We start from the raw sequence: 15522 nt of genomic DNA, 5'->3' as shown, positions 1-15522 counted from the left end.
TTATTAGTCGTTATAAAAAACCAACCAAATCGCTTCTGAACGCTTAGAGTCGACATTGGCCTAAGCGCGCTCTGGTCTGTAGATCAAACAAGTTCTCAGGCGACGAGTTGTAGTGAAACATCTATTCAAACAAGGAAAGTACTGTCTAAACTCTTTAGATCAATTTTTTCATTTCGGGTTTAGTCTGTGGACGTTCACGGATGCTCGAGGGGAAGTGTAAGAACTGTTGAAACCTCATACTAAAATCTTTATTCTCGTCCAACAATGAAACCCAACGTTACATAAAATCGTACGAAACCTCATCAAATCCCGACTGTTGCGAATTCCCAGAATTGGGCATCTGCTGCGCCATCTGTGGCCTCGGTCCGCTCCCCGCCATCTGCTGCATGTTCATCAACTGCTGCCGGTACTGAGGTTGCTGCAACTCCCCCATTAACCTCCACACTCTCCTCAACGTACTCTTACCTGCTGCAACAAGTGCCTCAAACCTGGGTTGTTCCCTCCCATCACGGGCCTCATCATCCTCTGCTGCTGCTGCGCAGTCGCCGCTTGCTGGTTAGCCTGATTGGCCATCCTTTGCTGCTGCTACAAACCCAAATTACCACCAATCTAACCTCCAAACCCACTACTTACATCTAGAATTTTGTACTTCATTTCGGTTTGTTGGCAAATCTGGAGCGCCTCCTGCAGCTGCGACGTCTTCATGTGACTGATCTTCTCCAGCTGGCTCTTGTATTGTTGTTCTTGTTGTTGCGCCGCCTCCAGGGTTTGTTTTAATTGGTTGATTTTTTCGAGGTTTTGTTGTCGCTCCACTTGGAGTTGGTTCTCGAAGGGCGCTCTCTGCGCAGGCGTGCCTATCATCCCCATGCCCATGTTGGGTTGGTTAGGGCCCGCCTGGCTTGACTGAGGGCCCATGCTGGGCTGCATGTTCTAGTGATTCAATTAGTTGGGACAACCAATTTTTTGTGACTTACCTGAACTCGTATCCTTGGTGGCATTCCACCACCGGGTACGTTCTGGCCCAGAATTCCCGGCTGCCCGCTCGACGTTACCACGTTCTGGGTCATCTGCCCGCCGCCTATCGCCATGGTGTTCGTCTGCATCATCAAACCCTGCTGGGTTGTTTGTGACGTCACGGGACTATTTCCCATTTGGGCTAGAGCGCCAGAGGTTTGAGGATTGAGTGGCTGCCCAGCACCACCTTGAGTCTGGCGCATGATCTGGGTGGACTTTTGTTGTTGGATGACTTTGCGCAACCTATCAACGAAAGCCCCCTGATCGTTGGGTATGAAGCCCAAATAGGCCCGTTTTTCGGCTGTATATAGAAGAATTAGGACCTTAATGTCACAGGCTGCAGGGTTGGCAACACTGGTGAAGTGGACGCACCCAGCCTACAAAACCTAGTTAACCACCAGAGGGCGCTTTTGTTACTACTTACGAATCCCGAACTCATCACTTTAGTTAAAGAATCGAGAGCCTCGCACGGCTGGGGGTGGAACAAAACCGACTTTGAATTTTTCAAGTGGGCACCGCCGATGTTACCGATGAGCTGTTTGGGCATCAGTTGCATGATAAGCTTCGAGGGCCAACCGTCCGCTTTCCTAATGACTCACTTTTATCCGAAGTTTTAACACCCTTAAGTCACTTACAATTCAGGCTCGCCATCTTTGGAGTTGGCCGAAACTTGACAGGGGACATGTTTGGTAACTTTCTGCTGGTCGGTAGGGTTTTTTGGTTTTTCGATCCATTCGAGCAGACCCTGCCAGATGGAGTGGCGCTCTCGGCCTGGACCCAGCGGCTGGGCCGGCTGGCTGGTGCTCTAAAGGAACATAATCGTGAAAATCGATTGTCATAAGTGTAATTAATTTTTTTTTTAACCTGCACGGTAATTTCTTGAAGAAAAACAAGAATTTTGTAAGTAAACTCCGCCTCTGGTTCACGACGAACAAAAAAATGAAGATGGCGGATGGGCGGGGTTACATTTAGCCTTTTTTTCTTAAAATACTTAAACCGTGTTTCTTTAAAATGCTAAATTTTTGTAGAGAAAATCGACTTTGCAATTAGGCTCCGCCCCTCACTCTGACAATGAAGGAAAAATTCATCACAACCGAGATAGGGGTGGGTGGGTGGGCCTTAATCATTGCTTTGTTCTTCTTAATATATAATTTCTTCCAAAAATACGATACTTAAAACGTGTCACATGGTGATTTTTTGTATAGAAATTAGAATTTTGATCAGCTCCACCCCTGCTCACGACGAATAAAAAAAATTTATCACAATAAAGGGTTAAATATAAAACCCGCCCACCCGCCCCCATCTCAATTGTGGTCATTTTTTTATTCATTGTGCGCGGGGGACGGAGTTTAATTGCAAAATCTTTATTTCTCTACAAAAAATTACCGTGTGAAACATGTTTTAAGTATCGTGATTTGGAAAAAACTAAATATATTAGAAATATAAGAAAATAAATAAGCCCCGCCCACCCGCCCCTACTTGAATTGAGACGACTTTTTCATTTGTTGTCAGATCGAGGGGCAGAGTTTAATCATAAAATCCATAAAATTTACCATTGAAACATGTTTTAAGTTTCTTGTTGTGAAAAGATGACTAGGTATATTAAGAAAAAAAAAGTAAACATAAAATACGTTTAAAATGTAACTTTTTGTAGGGAAATATCGATTTTGCTATTAAGCTCCGCCCCTCGATGTGACAACAAATGAAAAATTCATTACAACTGAGATATGGGTGGGTGGGCGGGGCTTAATCATTGCCTCCAATTTCTTAATGTATAATTTCCTCCAAGAATACGATACTTAAAACATGTATCACATAGTAATTTCTTGAATAGAAATTAGGATTTTGCTAAGCTCCGCCCCGACTCACGACGAATAAAAAAATAATAATCACAATTATAGGCTAATTATAAGCCCCGCCCACCCGCCCCCATCTCAATTGGGTTATTTTTTTATTCGTTGTGAGCCGGGGGTGGAGTTTAACGGCAAAATCTTTATTTCTCTACAAAAAAATAACCGTGTGAAACATGTTTTAAGTATCGTGCTTTAAAAAAAAACTGAATATATTAGAAAAATAAGCAAATAAATAAGCCCCGCCCACCCACCCCTACTTCAGTTGTGATGAATTTTTCATTTGTTGTCAGATCGAGGGGCAGAGTTTAATCATAAAATCCATAAAATTTACCATTGAAACATGTTTTAAATTTCTTGTCGTGGAAAGATGACTAGGTATATTAAGGAAAAAAAAAGTAAACATAAAACACGTTTAAAATGGTAATTTTTTGTAGGGAAATATCGATTTTACTATTAAGCTCCGCCCCTCGATGTGACAACAAATGAAAAATTCATTACAACTGAGATATGGGTGGGTGGGCGGGGCTTAACCATTGCCTCCTATTTCTAAATGTATAATTTCCTCCAAGAGTAGGATACTTAAAACATGTATCACATAGTAATTTCTTGAATAGAAATTAGGATTTTGCTAAGCTCCGCCTCCGGCTCACGACAAATAAAAAAATAATAATCACAATTATGGGCTAATTATAGGCCCCGCCCACCCGCCCTCATCTCAATCGTGATTATTTTTTTATTCGTTGTGAGCCGGGGGTGGAGTTTAATGGCAAAATCTTTATTTCTCTACAAAAAAAATAACTGTGAAACATGTTTTAAGTATCGTGCTTTAAAAAAAACTAAATATATAAGAAAAATAAGCAAATAAATAAATAAGCCCCGCCCACCCACCCCTACTTCAATTGAGTTGAATTTTTCATTTGTTGTCAGATCGAGGGGCTAAGTTTAACCATAAAATCCATAAAATTTACCACTGAAACATGTTTTAAGTTTGTTGTGAAAAGATGACTAGGTATATTAAAAAAAAAAAAAAAAGTAAACATAAAACACGTTTAAAATGGTAATTTTTTGTATTAAGCTCCGCCCCTCGATGTGACAACAAATGAAAAATTCATTACAACTGAGATATGGGTGGGTGGGCGGGGCTTAATCATTGCCTCCTATTTCTTAATGTATAATTTTCTCCAAGAGTACGATACTTAAAACATGTATCACATAGTAATTTCTTGTATAGGAATTAGAATTTTGTTAAGCTCCGCCCCCGGCTCACGACGAATAAAAAAATTATAATCACAATTATGGGCTAATTATAGGCCCCGCCCACCCGCCCTCATCTCAATTGTGATTATTTTTTTATTCGTTGTGAGCCGGGGGTGGAGTTTAATGGCAAAATCTTGATTTCTCTACAAAAAAATAACCGTGTGAAACATGTTTTAAATATCGTGCTTTAAAAAAAAACTAAATATATTAGAAAAGAAAGCAAATAAATAAGCCCCGCCCACCCACCCCTACTTCAATTGAGATGACTTTTTCATTTGTTGTCAGATCGAGGGGCAGAGTTTAATTATAAAATCCATAAAATTTACCATTGAAACATGTTTTAAGTTTCTTGTCGTGGAAAGAAGACGAGGTATATTAAGAAAAAAAAGTTAATATAAAACACGTTTAAAATGGTAATTTTTTGTAGGGAAATATCGATTTTGCTATTAAGCTCCGCCCCTCGATGTGATAACAAATGAAAAATTCATTACAACTGAGATATGGGTGGGTGGGCGGGGCTTTATCATTGCCTTCAATTTCTTAATGTATAATTTCCTCCAAGAGTAGGATACTTACAACATGTATCACATAGTAATTTCTTGAATAGAAATTAGGATTTTGCTAAGCTCCGCCCCGACTCACGACGAATAAAAAAATAATAATCACAATAATGGGTTAATTATAAGCCCCGCCCACCCGCCCTCATCTCAATTGTGGTCATTTTTTTATTCATTGTGCGCGAGGGACGGAGTTTAATTCCAAAATCTTTATTTCTCTACAAAAAATTACCGTGTGCAACATGTTTTAAGTATCGTGCTTTTGAAAAAAACTAAATATATTAAGAAAATAAGCAAATAAATAAGCCCCGCCCCTACTTCAGTTGTGATGAATTTTTCATTTGTTGTCAGATCGAGGGGCAGAGTTTACTTACAAAATCTTTATGGATTTTGTAAGCAAACTTTACCCTTGAAACATGTTTTAAGTTTCTTGTTGTGAAAAGATGACTAGGTATATTATGAAAAACATATTTCAAATGGTAAATTTTTGTAAACAAATATGGCAATTAAGCTCCGCCCCTGGAGGAAATAACAAACGAAACATTTATTACAACTGAGACATGGGCGGGTGGGCGGGGCTTAATCGTTCACTTCTTTTTCTAAATATGTATATGAAGTTTTCTTCCACCAACACGATACTTAAAATATGTTACCCATGGTAATTTCTTGGAAAAAAGGAAGGATTTTGCAATTAAGCTCCGCCTCCGATTCACGACGATTTAAAAAAAATCATCATAATTGGGATAGGGGCGTGTGGGTGTTGCTTATATTTAGCCTTTTTTTTTTTTCTTTAATATACGTAGTTATTTTGTCCTAGCCAGAAACTTAAAAACACGTTTAAAATGGTAAATTTTTGTAGACAAATATAGATTTTGCAATTAGGCTCCGCCCCTGAATGTGGAAACAAATGAAAAATTAATCACAAATGAGATACGGGTGGGTGGGCGGGGCTTAATCATTGGCATATTTTTTATTTTTCTTAATATATAATTTCTTCCAACAATACAATACTCAAAACATTTGTCATATGGTAATTTCTTGTATAGAAATTAGGATTTTGCCAAGCTCCACCCCCGGCTCACGACAAATAAAAAACCATTAATCACAATAAAGGGCTAAATATAAGCCCCGCCCACCCACCCCTCCCTCAATTGTTATGAATTTTTCATTTGTTGACAGATCGAGGGGCACAGTTTAATTAATTACAAAGTCCATAAAATTTACCATTGAAACATGTTTTAAGTTTGTTGTTGTGAAAAGATGACTACGTGTATTAAGAAAACAAAAGTAAACATAAACTTAAAACACGTTTAAAATGGTAATTTTTGTAGGGAAATATCGATTTCGCCATTAAGCTCCGCCCCTCGATATGATAACAAATGAAAAATTCATTACAACTGAGATATTAGTGTGTGGGTGGGGCTTAATCATTGGATTCTTTTTCTTAATATCTAATGGTAATTTCTTGGAAAAAAGGAAGGATTTTGCAATTACGCTCCGCCTCCGATTCACGACGATTAAAAAAATCATCATAATTGGGATAGGGGCGTGTGGGTGTTGCTTATATTTAGCCTTTTTTTTCTTTAATATACGTAGTTATTTTGTCATAGCCAGAAACTTAAAAACACGTTTAAAATGGTAAATTTTTGTAGACAAATATAGATTTTGCAATTAAGTTCCGCCCCTGAATGTGGAAACAAATGAAAAATTAAGCACAACTGAGATACGGGTGGGTGGGCGGGGCTTAATCATTGGCATATTTTTCTTAATATATAATTTCTCCCAACAATACAATACTCAAAACATTTGTCACATGGTAATTTCTTGTATAGAAATTAGGATTTTGCCAAGCTCCACCCCCGGCTCACGACAAATAAAAAAATACACAATGAAGGGCTAAATATAAGCCCCGCCCGCCCACCCCTCCCTCAATTGTTATGAATTTTTCATTTGTTGACAGATCGAGGGGCAGAGTTTACTTAATTACAAAGTCCATAAAATTTACCATTGAAACATGTTTTAAGTTTGTTGTTGTGAAAAGATGACTAGGTATATTAAGAAAAAAAAAAGTAAACATAAACTTAAAACACGTTTAAAATGCTAATTTTTTGTAGGGAAATATCGATTTTGCCATTAAGCTCCGCCCCTCGATATGATAACAAATGAAAAATTCATTACAACTGAGATATTAGTGTGTGGGTGGGGCTTAATCATTGGATTCTTTTTCTTAATATACAATGTTTTCCAATAATACGATACTTAAAGCATGTGCCACATGGTAATTTCTTGCATAGAAATTAGGATTTTGCTAAGCTCCGCCCTCGACTCACCACGAATAAAAAAATAATCACAATTAAGGGCTAAATATAAGCCCCGCCCACCCGCCCTCATCTCAATTGTGATTATTTTTTTATTCGTTGTGAGCCGGGGGTGGAGTTTAATGGCAAAATTTTTATTTCTCTACAAGAAATTACTGTGTGAAATATATTTTTAGTATCGTGCTATTGAAAAAAACTAAATATATTAAGAAAATAAGCAAATAAATAAGCCCCGCCCCTACTTCAGTTGTGATGAATTTTTCATTTGTTGTCAGATCGAGGGGCAGAGTTTACTTACAAAATCTTTATGGATTTTGTAAGTAAACTTTACCCTTAAACATGTTTTAAGTTTCTTGTTGTGAAAAGATGACTAGGTATATTATGAAAAACATATTTCAAATGGTAAATTTTTGTAAACAAATATGGCAATTAAGCTCCGCCCCAGGAGGTGATTACAAACGAAAAATTTATCACAACTGAGACATGGGCGGGTGGGCGGGGCTCAATCGTTCACTTCATTTTCTAAATATGTATATAAAGTTTTCTTCCACCAACACGATACTTAAAATATGTTTCCCATGGTAATTTCTTGGAAAAAAAGGAAGGATTTTGCAATTAAGCTCCGCCTCTAATTCACAACGATTAAAAAAATCATCATAATTGGGATAGGGGGGTGTGGGTGTTGCTTATATTTAGCCTTCTTTTTTTCTTTAATATACGTAGTAATTTTTTCATACCCAGAAATCTATATTTGTCTACAAAAATTTACCATTTTAAAAAATATAGATTTTGCAATTAGGCTCCGCCCCTGAATGTGGAAACAAATGAAAAATTAATCACAAATGAGATACGGGTGGGTGGGCGGGACTTAATCATTGGCATATTTTTTCTTAATATATAATTTCTTCCAACAATACAATACTCAAAACATTTGTCACATGGTAATTTCTTGTACAGAAATTAGGATTTTGCCAAGCTCCACCCCGGCTCACGACAAATAAAAAAACTTTAATCACAATGAAGGGCTAAATATAAGCCCCGCCCACCCACCCTTCCCTCAATTGTTATGAATTTTTCATTTGTTGACAGATCGAGGGGCAGAGTTTAATTAATTACAAAGTCCATAAAATTTGCCATTGAAACATGATTTAAGTTTCTTGTTTTCTTACTTTGAAAAGGTTATAAAGTATATTAACAAAAAGAAAAAAAAAGGCAAACATAAGAAACTTAAAATATGTTTAAAATGGTAATTTTTTGTAGACAAATATGCATCTTGCAATTAATTATTTGAAATAGTTTGGGATTCCATCAACTGTCGTCTTGCGCGGGCATAACAGACTTGGGTCTCTTCATTTTAATAATAATTAATAATAATAATAAAACTCCGCCCCTTGATGTGATAACAAATGAAAAATTCATCACAACTGAGATATGGGCGGGGCTTCTTTCTCTTAATATGTAATTCTTACAACAATACGATACATAAACATGTATCACATGGTAATTTCTTGTAAAGAAATTAGGATTTTGCTAAGCTTCGCCCCGGGCTTACGACGAATAAAAAAACATTAATCACAATTAAGGGCAAAATATAAGCCCCGCCCACCCACCCCTCCCTCAATTGTGATGAATGTTTCATTTGTTATCACATTCAGGAGCGGAGCTTAATTGCAAAATCCGTAAAATTCACCATTGAAACATGTTTTAAGTTTCTTGTTGTGAAAAGATGACTACAAAAGCATATTAAGGAGGAAAAAAAATAAATATAATTTGCAATTAAGCTCCGCCCCTGGATGTGACAACAAATGAAAAATTCATCACAACTGCGATATGGGCGGGTGGGCGGGGCTTAATCATTCACTTCTTTTTCTAAATATGTATATAATAGTTTTCTTCCACCAACACGATACTTGAAACATGTTTCACATGGTAGTTTCTTGGAAAAAGATAAGGATTTTGCAATTAAGCTCCGCCTTCGATTCATGACGATTAAAAAAACATCACAATTGAGATGGGGGCGGTGCTTATATTCAGCCTTTTTTTTCCTTAATATACGTAGTCATTTTTTTGCAGCCAGAAACTTAAAAACATAGTTAAAATGGTAAATTTATGTCGAGAAATACGGATTTTGCAATTAAACTCCGCCCCTCGATCTGACAACAAATGAGACAAACATTCATCACAACTGAGATAGGGGTGGGTGGGTGGGGCTTAATCCTTGGCATACCCTATATTATATATTATTTTTGTTAGTTGTTAGTATTAGTACCTGCGCCGGCGACGTGACCGCCTGGTTCTGCTGCGACACCTGCGCCAAGCTCGTCTGTATCCCGCCCGTCGGATTCTGCGGCATGCTCGTCTGCACGTTCTGCTGCTGGTTCTGCTGGTTCATTAGATTAATCTTCAGCGGCGGTTGCGCCTGCTGGTTACCCATCGGCGAGTTGTTGTTCACTGCAACAGTTATTTTAGTCTGGTGCCGCTCCCGCCGCCGCCGCTACTCACTCTGCGCGAATTGACCCACCCCCGTGCCCGCCAGCGAGTTCGGCGGCTGCGTCAGCTGGGCGATCAGAGCGCTGCTCTGCGTCGTGTTCGCCTGCTGGTTCTGCTGGAGGTAGGACCTGGGCTGCGTCGGCGGCATCATCGGCGGCCACCTTGGCGGTCGATTCGCTTGATGGTATCCGGGAGGTGCCGGTAACTGCGGTATGTTCATGGGATTGTTGCCCATCATAGTGCCGCGCGCGTTCACGATACCTACCATGCCCGGAGTGACCATACTTTGAGAGTGTTGGGGTATTTGGGCCATACCTTGGCCACCGGGGGGACGGTAGACGGGGCTGGGACCCACTCCGGCGGGGACGGCGTTCGTGCTGCTGTTGGCGAGGCTCTGGGAGGCGGAGATGGGGCTGTCGCTGTTGGCTAGGGGGCTTGGGAGAGAAGTGATGGGGATGGATGAGTTGGGGATTTGGGGCTGGCCGGAAGTGACAGTACCTGGAGGGGGGCTGAGGGGGCGCTCTTTGAGGCTGAAGCCGCGCAGGAGGACGAGGTGGCGGGGGTCTTTGGCGTAGTTTTTCGTCTGGGAGGCGGATAAGTCGCCGCCGGCTTTCTCGAATAGCTTGTAGAGGGAGGGGATCTTGCGAGGGGAGATGATGGATAAGTTGATGTTTTTCTTGAAGAGAAAAGTCAAGGTTAAATGAAAGAAAACAGTGTGGGAGGCTTGCGCGCACGTTTGACTTAAGTAATACTCAGTTAAGATTTTTAAGTAACGTCTGCGCAAACGTATACAGATGTTAATATTACTTCTTGTAGAATCGTGGCCAGTTGCTCGGAGGTTTTGCCAGAGTAAGCATGTGTCTCGAATACTGGAAGGGAGTAAGGGGGCGAGTTACACACTAGAATACAGTGTCTTTGGACGTTGCCGTTGTTGTCGCGTTTTTGTTGTAACTCCTCGAAGCACTGAAGGGTCGTCGCCAGACCCTCGGCAACATTGGCATGAGATTCGCCCTTTCCTCCAATTAACCTAAAAAAAAAAAAAAAAAATTGGTCTAAAGAGTTTAGACAGTACTTCCCCCGCCGCCCAGATTTATTTATAAATAACGACATCATAGCAAAACGCATCTGTGCGTGATGTTCGACGTCCCGCATGCTGGTGAATGCGCCAAGGTCATCAGAAAAGGTTATGAGTGCAAAAAATTTATTTATAGGGAGAATACATTACATCGGAAGAATGTCACGTCGACATTTGTTTCATAAGCCTCCATTGAACAAAATATTCTGACTATTATTATTATATTCTTACCTTATCATTATTTTATTTTTATAAAAACGAGCGTATTTTCACATCTTCCAGAAAATGGGGTGGCGCGTTCTTAATTTGATCAATAATAAATTGACTGGTTCATTAATTTTTTTGAGTCACCTGTTTAAGCAAATCTAAAAAATATGAATGCAATGATTAAAAGTCTGTTCATATTTTGCACATTTGCGAAAGAATTTATTCGGCAAAATTTTGAGACGCCGTAGTCAATTTTTTGGAATCGATAAACACATGCATTTTCATTAAAAACTTCAAAACATCAAGATTTCAAAGTATTCAGTTTTGCAATTGTTGATTTAATCAATCTAAAAAATATTTATGCAGTGATAAATCACAATTATAGACTCATCATACTTTGCACAATGCACATTTAAGATCGCATTTTTTAGGGGAAAATTTTGGGGTTGCGTGATCAATTTTTTAGGGGGGGGGGATGACCAAATGTATTTTGATCAAAAATTTACCATGCCTATGATAACTTTAAAACATCTCCAAGATTTAAAAGCATTTGGTTTTGTAGTTCCTGATTAAATCAATAAAATTAATTTAGGCGTTCATTAATTTTTTTGAGTCACCTGTATATGCAAATCCAAAAAATATGAATGGAATTTTTTTATACTTTGCACATTTAAGATGGGATTTATTCAGCAATTTTTTAGAGGGGATGAGGAAATATATTTTGACTAAAAATTTACCATGCCTATGATTACTGTAAAACATCTCCTAGATTTCAAAGCATTCGGTTTTGTAGTTTTCTTTTTTTTACGTTTGTAAATTGTCAATTTTTAGCTTTCTCAATTTCTCGATTAATTGATTTTGTTTCCCGATTTCTCGGCTTTTCAAAGTTTCAATTCTTCGGTTTCCCGATTTTTCATTTTTTCGATCTCACATTGTTTCGATGTTCCACTTTTGGGGTTTTTAAGTTTTTCGATTTTTGGACTTTTCAATTTTTCGATATCTGTATTTTTTCCTTTTCGAATTTTTTTCAATTTTTCGATTTTTTCATATTCTTAGTTTTTGATTTCCCGGTTTTAGATTTTTCGGTTTTTCAATTTTTCGATTTTTAAAATTTTTGATTTTTCGATATCTCAGTGTTTTACTTTTCGACTTTTTCACCTTTCAATTGTTCCATTTTTTGATATTTCGAATTTTTGACTTCTCGCTTCTACGTTTTTCGATTTTTAAAATTATTGATTTTTTGATTTTTCAATTTTTCGGTTTCTCGAGTTTTCAATGTTCCAATTTTTGATGTTTTAATTTCTCGAATTTCCAACTTTTCGAGTCTTCGATTTTTCTATATTTTAATTTTTCTCTTTTTTAAATTTTAGATTTTTCAACTTCTCGATTTTTCAGTTTTACGATGTTTTAATTTAACAATTTTTAAATTTAAGAATTTTCAGTTCTTTTGACGTTCCAATTTCTCGATCTGTCGATGTTTCTCTTCTCGGTTTTAAATTTTTCGGTTTTTCAATTTTTCGCTTTTTAAAATTTTTTACTTTTCGATTTTTCAAATTTTCGATCTTTCAGTTTTTCAAGTTTTCAGTTTTCCTATTTCTCGACTTCTGTATTTTCAATGTTTCGATTTTTCAGTCAGTTCTTCAATTTCTCCTCCTTTTTTAAATTTTTTGGTATTCCGGTGTTGGAATTTTGAATTGTTTTGTAGTGATTAAATAAATAAAATATAATCACGCACTCATTAATTGTTTTGAGTCACCCTGTATATGCAAATCCAAAAAATATGAATGGAATGATAAATTACAAGGACAGACTCATCATATTTTCTACATTTTAGATAGGATTTATTCGGCAAACTTTTGAGGTGACGTCATCAATTTTTTGGAGGGGATAAGTAAATATATTTCGAATAAAAACTTATCATGCTTATCATAACTGTAAACCATCTGCAAGATATCAAAGCATTCGGTTTTGCAGATTCCAAATTAAATTACTTTTACTGGGTGTCGTTCTAAATAGATTTAGGTTTCGCACGAAGTGACAACAACTTTTTTGTCCAAATCGGAAATACCAACTTACTCCAATTTGTCAATGGCACTCAACAGTTTGTTTGGGCTGACGAACGGACCAATAGTGTCGCTGCTGGGGTGGGGTAAGCAGTCAGCAGCTTGGTAAACAACGATGCCATAGTAGGAATTGACACCTTCGGATAAATAATTACTTTCATCTATGTTTCCTTGACTAAAATATCTGAAAAAGAAAAACAAAATAGTGACGCGAAAATTCGTGTGTATGTACGACTAATACAAGACGTGTTTTCTTTTCAGAGTGAAATTTTTAATCATGCTGGCAAGGTTACACTGATTACTCAGTACCTCAAACCTGCTCAACTATCCGTTCATTATTCATCATGAAAATGGCGACTTTCATTCTATCAAAGACAAACTGTCAAAAATCCATGGCTGCCGTTGATCGTGTTTTTTATTGCTCTCTCCGACTTCCGACCAATCACAAAACTTTGTTTCACTGTTTCGTTGATACTTTATTTTTGCAAATAATAATTCACGTCCCATTCGAATAAATTTATTGTTATTGTTATAAAAGTAAACAATCGAACTTCGTCAATAACTATTGTAAATTTCAATAAAGAGCCCCATTAATGGAAAACAATAAACCAAATTTTAACGATAACAATAAACATTAAACAATGGCGTTAAATTCAAGCAACTTTCACCAATTTCCAGATAACAAACAAACTTACTCTAAAGATGGAATGATGTAGTTGGTTTTCAGATCGTTGATGTAGGCCCCATTGACTGCAGTCCCTTCAATAACGAAAATTATATCGGCCTGTAGGCCGTGATCTGCAGGACACACGACCATTATTTACTCAATAAATTACAAAAACCAAGAAAATTTCTCCATTCTGCAAACACCAACAGCCATTTTAAACACGACGAACGTCAAAATTTAGGACATTTTTTGTGACCAGTTGGCACTACTTTCGCGACAATAATACGCGACAAATAAATTAAAGCGACACAGCTGAGACCCAAAATCACTTTCAAACAACAATTTTGAACGTCTACGCAGTTATAAGTGTGAAACTATCAACAACTATAGTTAAATTTATTTAATCGACAATAATTCTGGTGACTTTTCGTTTCCCCCACGCCGAGGCGTGTCGCCGTGAGTCACCGCCAGCTGATCAAAATATTATTGTGTCATCCTAAATCACGCCAATAAATAATTAATGTTTTAGCTCAATTAATCCTCGAAGAATGGCCTCTGCTTTAACCGACAAAGTTCAACAGCGGCGAAGCCGCGTAAGTATTTTATCCCCGTACGAAAATCCGCTACTTGTACCCGGCGTAGGTTCTCCTGGGGCCCCTCCCCGAAGACTTTCTGCGCGTCAACGTGTCCGTTCAGCAGCAACAGGAAGCCGCGGATCGCCAAACGGCCATAGCTTTACACCACCAGTTGACTGGGGGCCACTACACCAACGCCGTCGGAAGACTGAGTATCACCGTTGCTCAAGCCAAACTAGCTAAAAACTACGGCATGACCCGAATGGACCCCTACGCCCGCATCCGAGTGGGGCACTGCGTGTACGAGACCCACACCGACCCCAACGGGGGCAAGAACCCGCGCTGGAACAAAGTGATCCACTGGTAAGACTTCAGTTTAAAAATTGTACTCGGTTGAGTTGGAACGCGGTTTCAGTTTGTTGCCCCACGGAATAAACACCATTACTCTAGAAATCTTCGACGAGCGTTCGTTCACCATGGACGAGCTCATTGCGTGGACGCAGTTCCAGATTCCGCAGCAGGTCCTGGCGGGGGAGACGCACGAGGACTGGTATCCGTTGAACGGGAAGCAGGGTGAAGGGGTGGAAGGGATGGTGAATCTGGTTTTAAGCTACTTAGGGTTTCCTCATTATAAGTATCAGCCGCCGGCGCCGGTCATGGTGGTGCCGAGCGTGGGGGGCGGCAGCGCCGTGACGCCTCTGAAGGTGTTCACGGCGCCGCCGAGCGAGGTGGCGGTGCCGGCCTTGAGCGAATCCGAGCTCAAGCAAATCGAGGAGATGTTCCCGAATATCGATAAGGAGGTGATTAAGACGGTGTACGAGGCTAACAGGGGGAATAAGGACGGCACGATCAATTCGTTGCTCCAAATGGCTGAATAAAACTCATTTTATAATACTATCGCCATAATTAATCTTTAGTTGCGTAAAATCTAGTCGTTTAGCTTAATTGTTTCTTTTGGATTAAGAATGGACCAAAGGGATCTGAGATTTTTAAATTGGATTTTTTTAGATTGATCAAAGTGCCAAAATAGCCGCTTTGTAACGATTTGAGTAGGTTGTCTTTGCGTAATTTCATACTGAGTACTATAACATTTCCATTGTTAGGTTTAATGTGTTGTTATACAATTTATCTGATGTGTTGAAATTAAAGATATTGTTACAACAATAAACCGTCATTGCATTGTGGGTGTTTTTAAAACTCCTTCTGTCTATCTGACTGTCGTCTGTGCCAATTTTTATTACACACACACGTAATCTCCGACACTACTGGATCGATTGTTGTTAAATTTTGCATGTATATACCGGGTGTCTGGGAAAAATAGTTAAAAAAAATCCTTCTCACATGTTGGTGGAGTTATAATGATTTTGAAATTGGTTCTTTTGCCAAAGTTTGTTTAAAATGTTCGCTGGTGTTTAATTTTCGGATAAATTTAAAGGAATTTGGTGT

At 38.5% G+C, this 15522-nt stretch overlaps 2 protein-coding genes across 4 annotated transcripts; one reads left to right on the top strand and one right to left on the bottom strand.

Moving 5' to 3' along the window:
- Positions 1–226: 226 nt before the first annotated feature.
- LOC135140761 (mediator of RNA polymerase II transcription subunit 25-like) lies at positions 227–13749 on the bottom strand. 3 transcript variants are annotated; one of them, XM_064071437.1, is made up of 12 exons: positions 13530–13749; positions 12848–13018; positions 10297–10516; positions 9755–10165; positions 9502–9694; positions 9269–9450; positions 1650–1819; positions 1439–1601; positions 975–1391; positions 634–930; positions 466–585; positions 227–418 (listed from the first exon to the last, which is right to left on the bottom strand). In XM_064071437.1, exons 1-12 carry the CDS (start codon positions 13649–13651, stop codon positions 278–280), a joined length of 2607 nt encoding a protein of 868 aa, XP_063927507.1. In that variant the 5' UTR covers positions 13652–13749; the 3' UTR covers positions 227–277. The 3 variants fall into 3 exon arrangements, with proteins under 3 accessions (XP_063927507.1, XP_063927505.1, XP_063927506.1); XM_064071435.1 differs by having other exon boundaries at positions 9502–10165; XM_064071436.1 differs by having other exon boundaries at positions 634–921; positions 9502–10165.
- A 170-nt stretch (positions 13750–13919) lies between these two features.
- LOC135140763 (toll-interacting protein-like) lies at positions 13920–15256 on the top strand. The gene is made up of 3 exons (XM_064071438.1): positions 13920–14094; positions 14144–14439; positions 14492–15256. The coding sequence occupies exons 1-3, from the start codon at positions 14050–14052 to the stop codon at positions 14952–14954; spliced, it is 804 nt and encodes a 267-aa protein (XP_063927508.1). The 5' UTR covers positions 13920–14049; the 3' UTR covers positions 14955–15256.
- Positions 15257–15522: the final 266 nt, after the last annotated feature.

Source organism: Zophobas morio, unplaced genomic scaffold (genome assembly GCF_036711695.1).
Source record: "Zophobas morio isolate AGI-343-1 ecotype UQ-CSIRO unplaced genomic scaffold, CSIRO_AGI_Zmor_V1 ptg000041l, whole genome shotgun sequence".
Classification (NCBI taxonomy): Eukaryota; Metazoa; Arthropoda; class Insecta; order Coleoptera; family Tenebrionidae; genus Zophobas; species Zophobas morio.
Note: the sequence above shows the minus strand (reverse complement) of the source record. Positions and strands in the feature narration are given on the sequence as shown.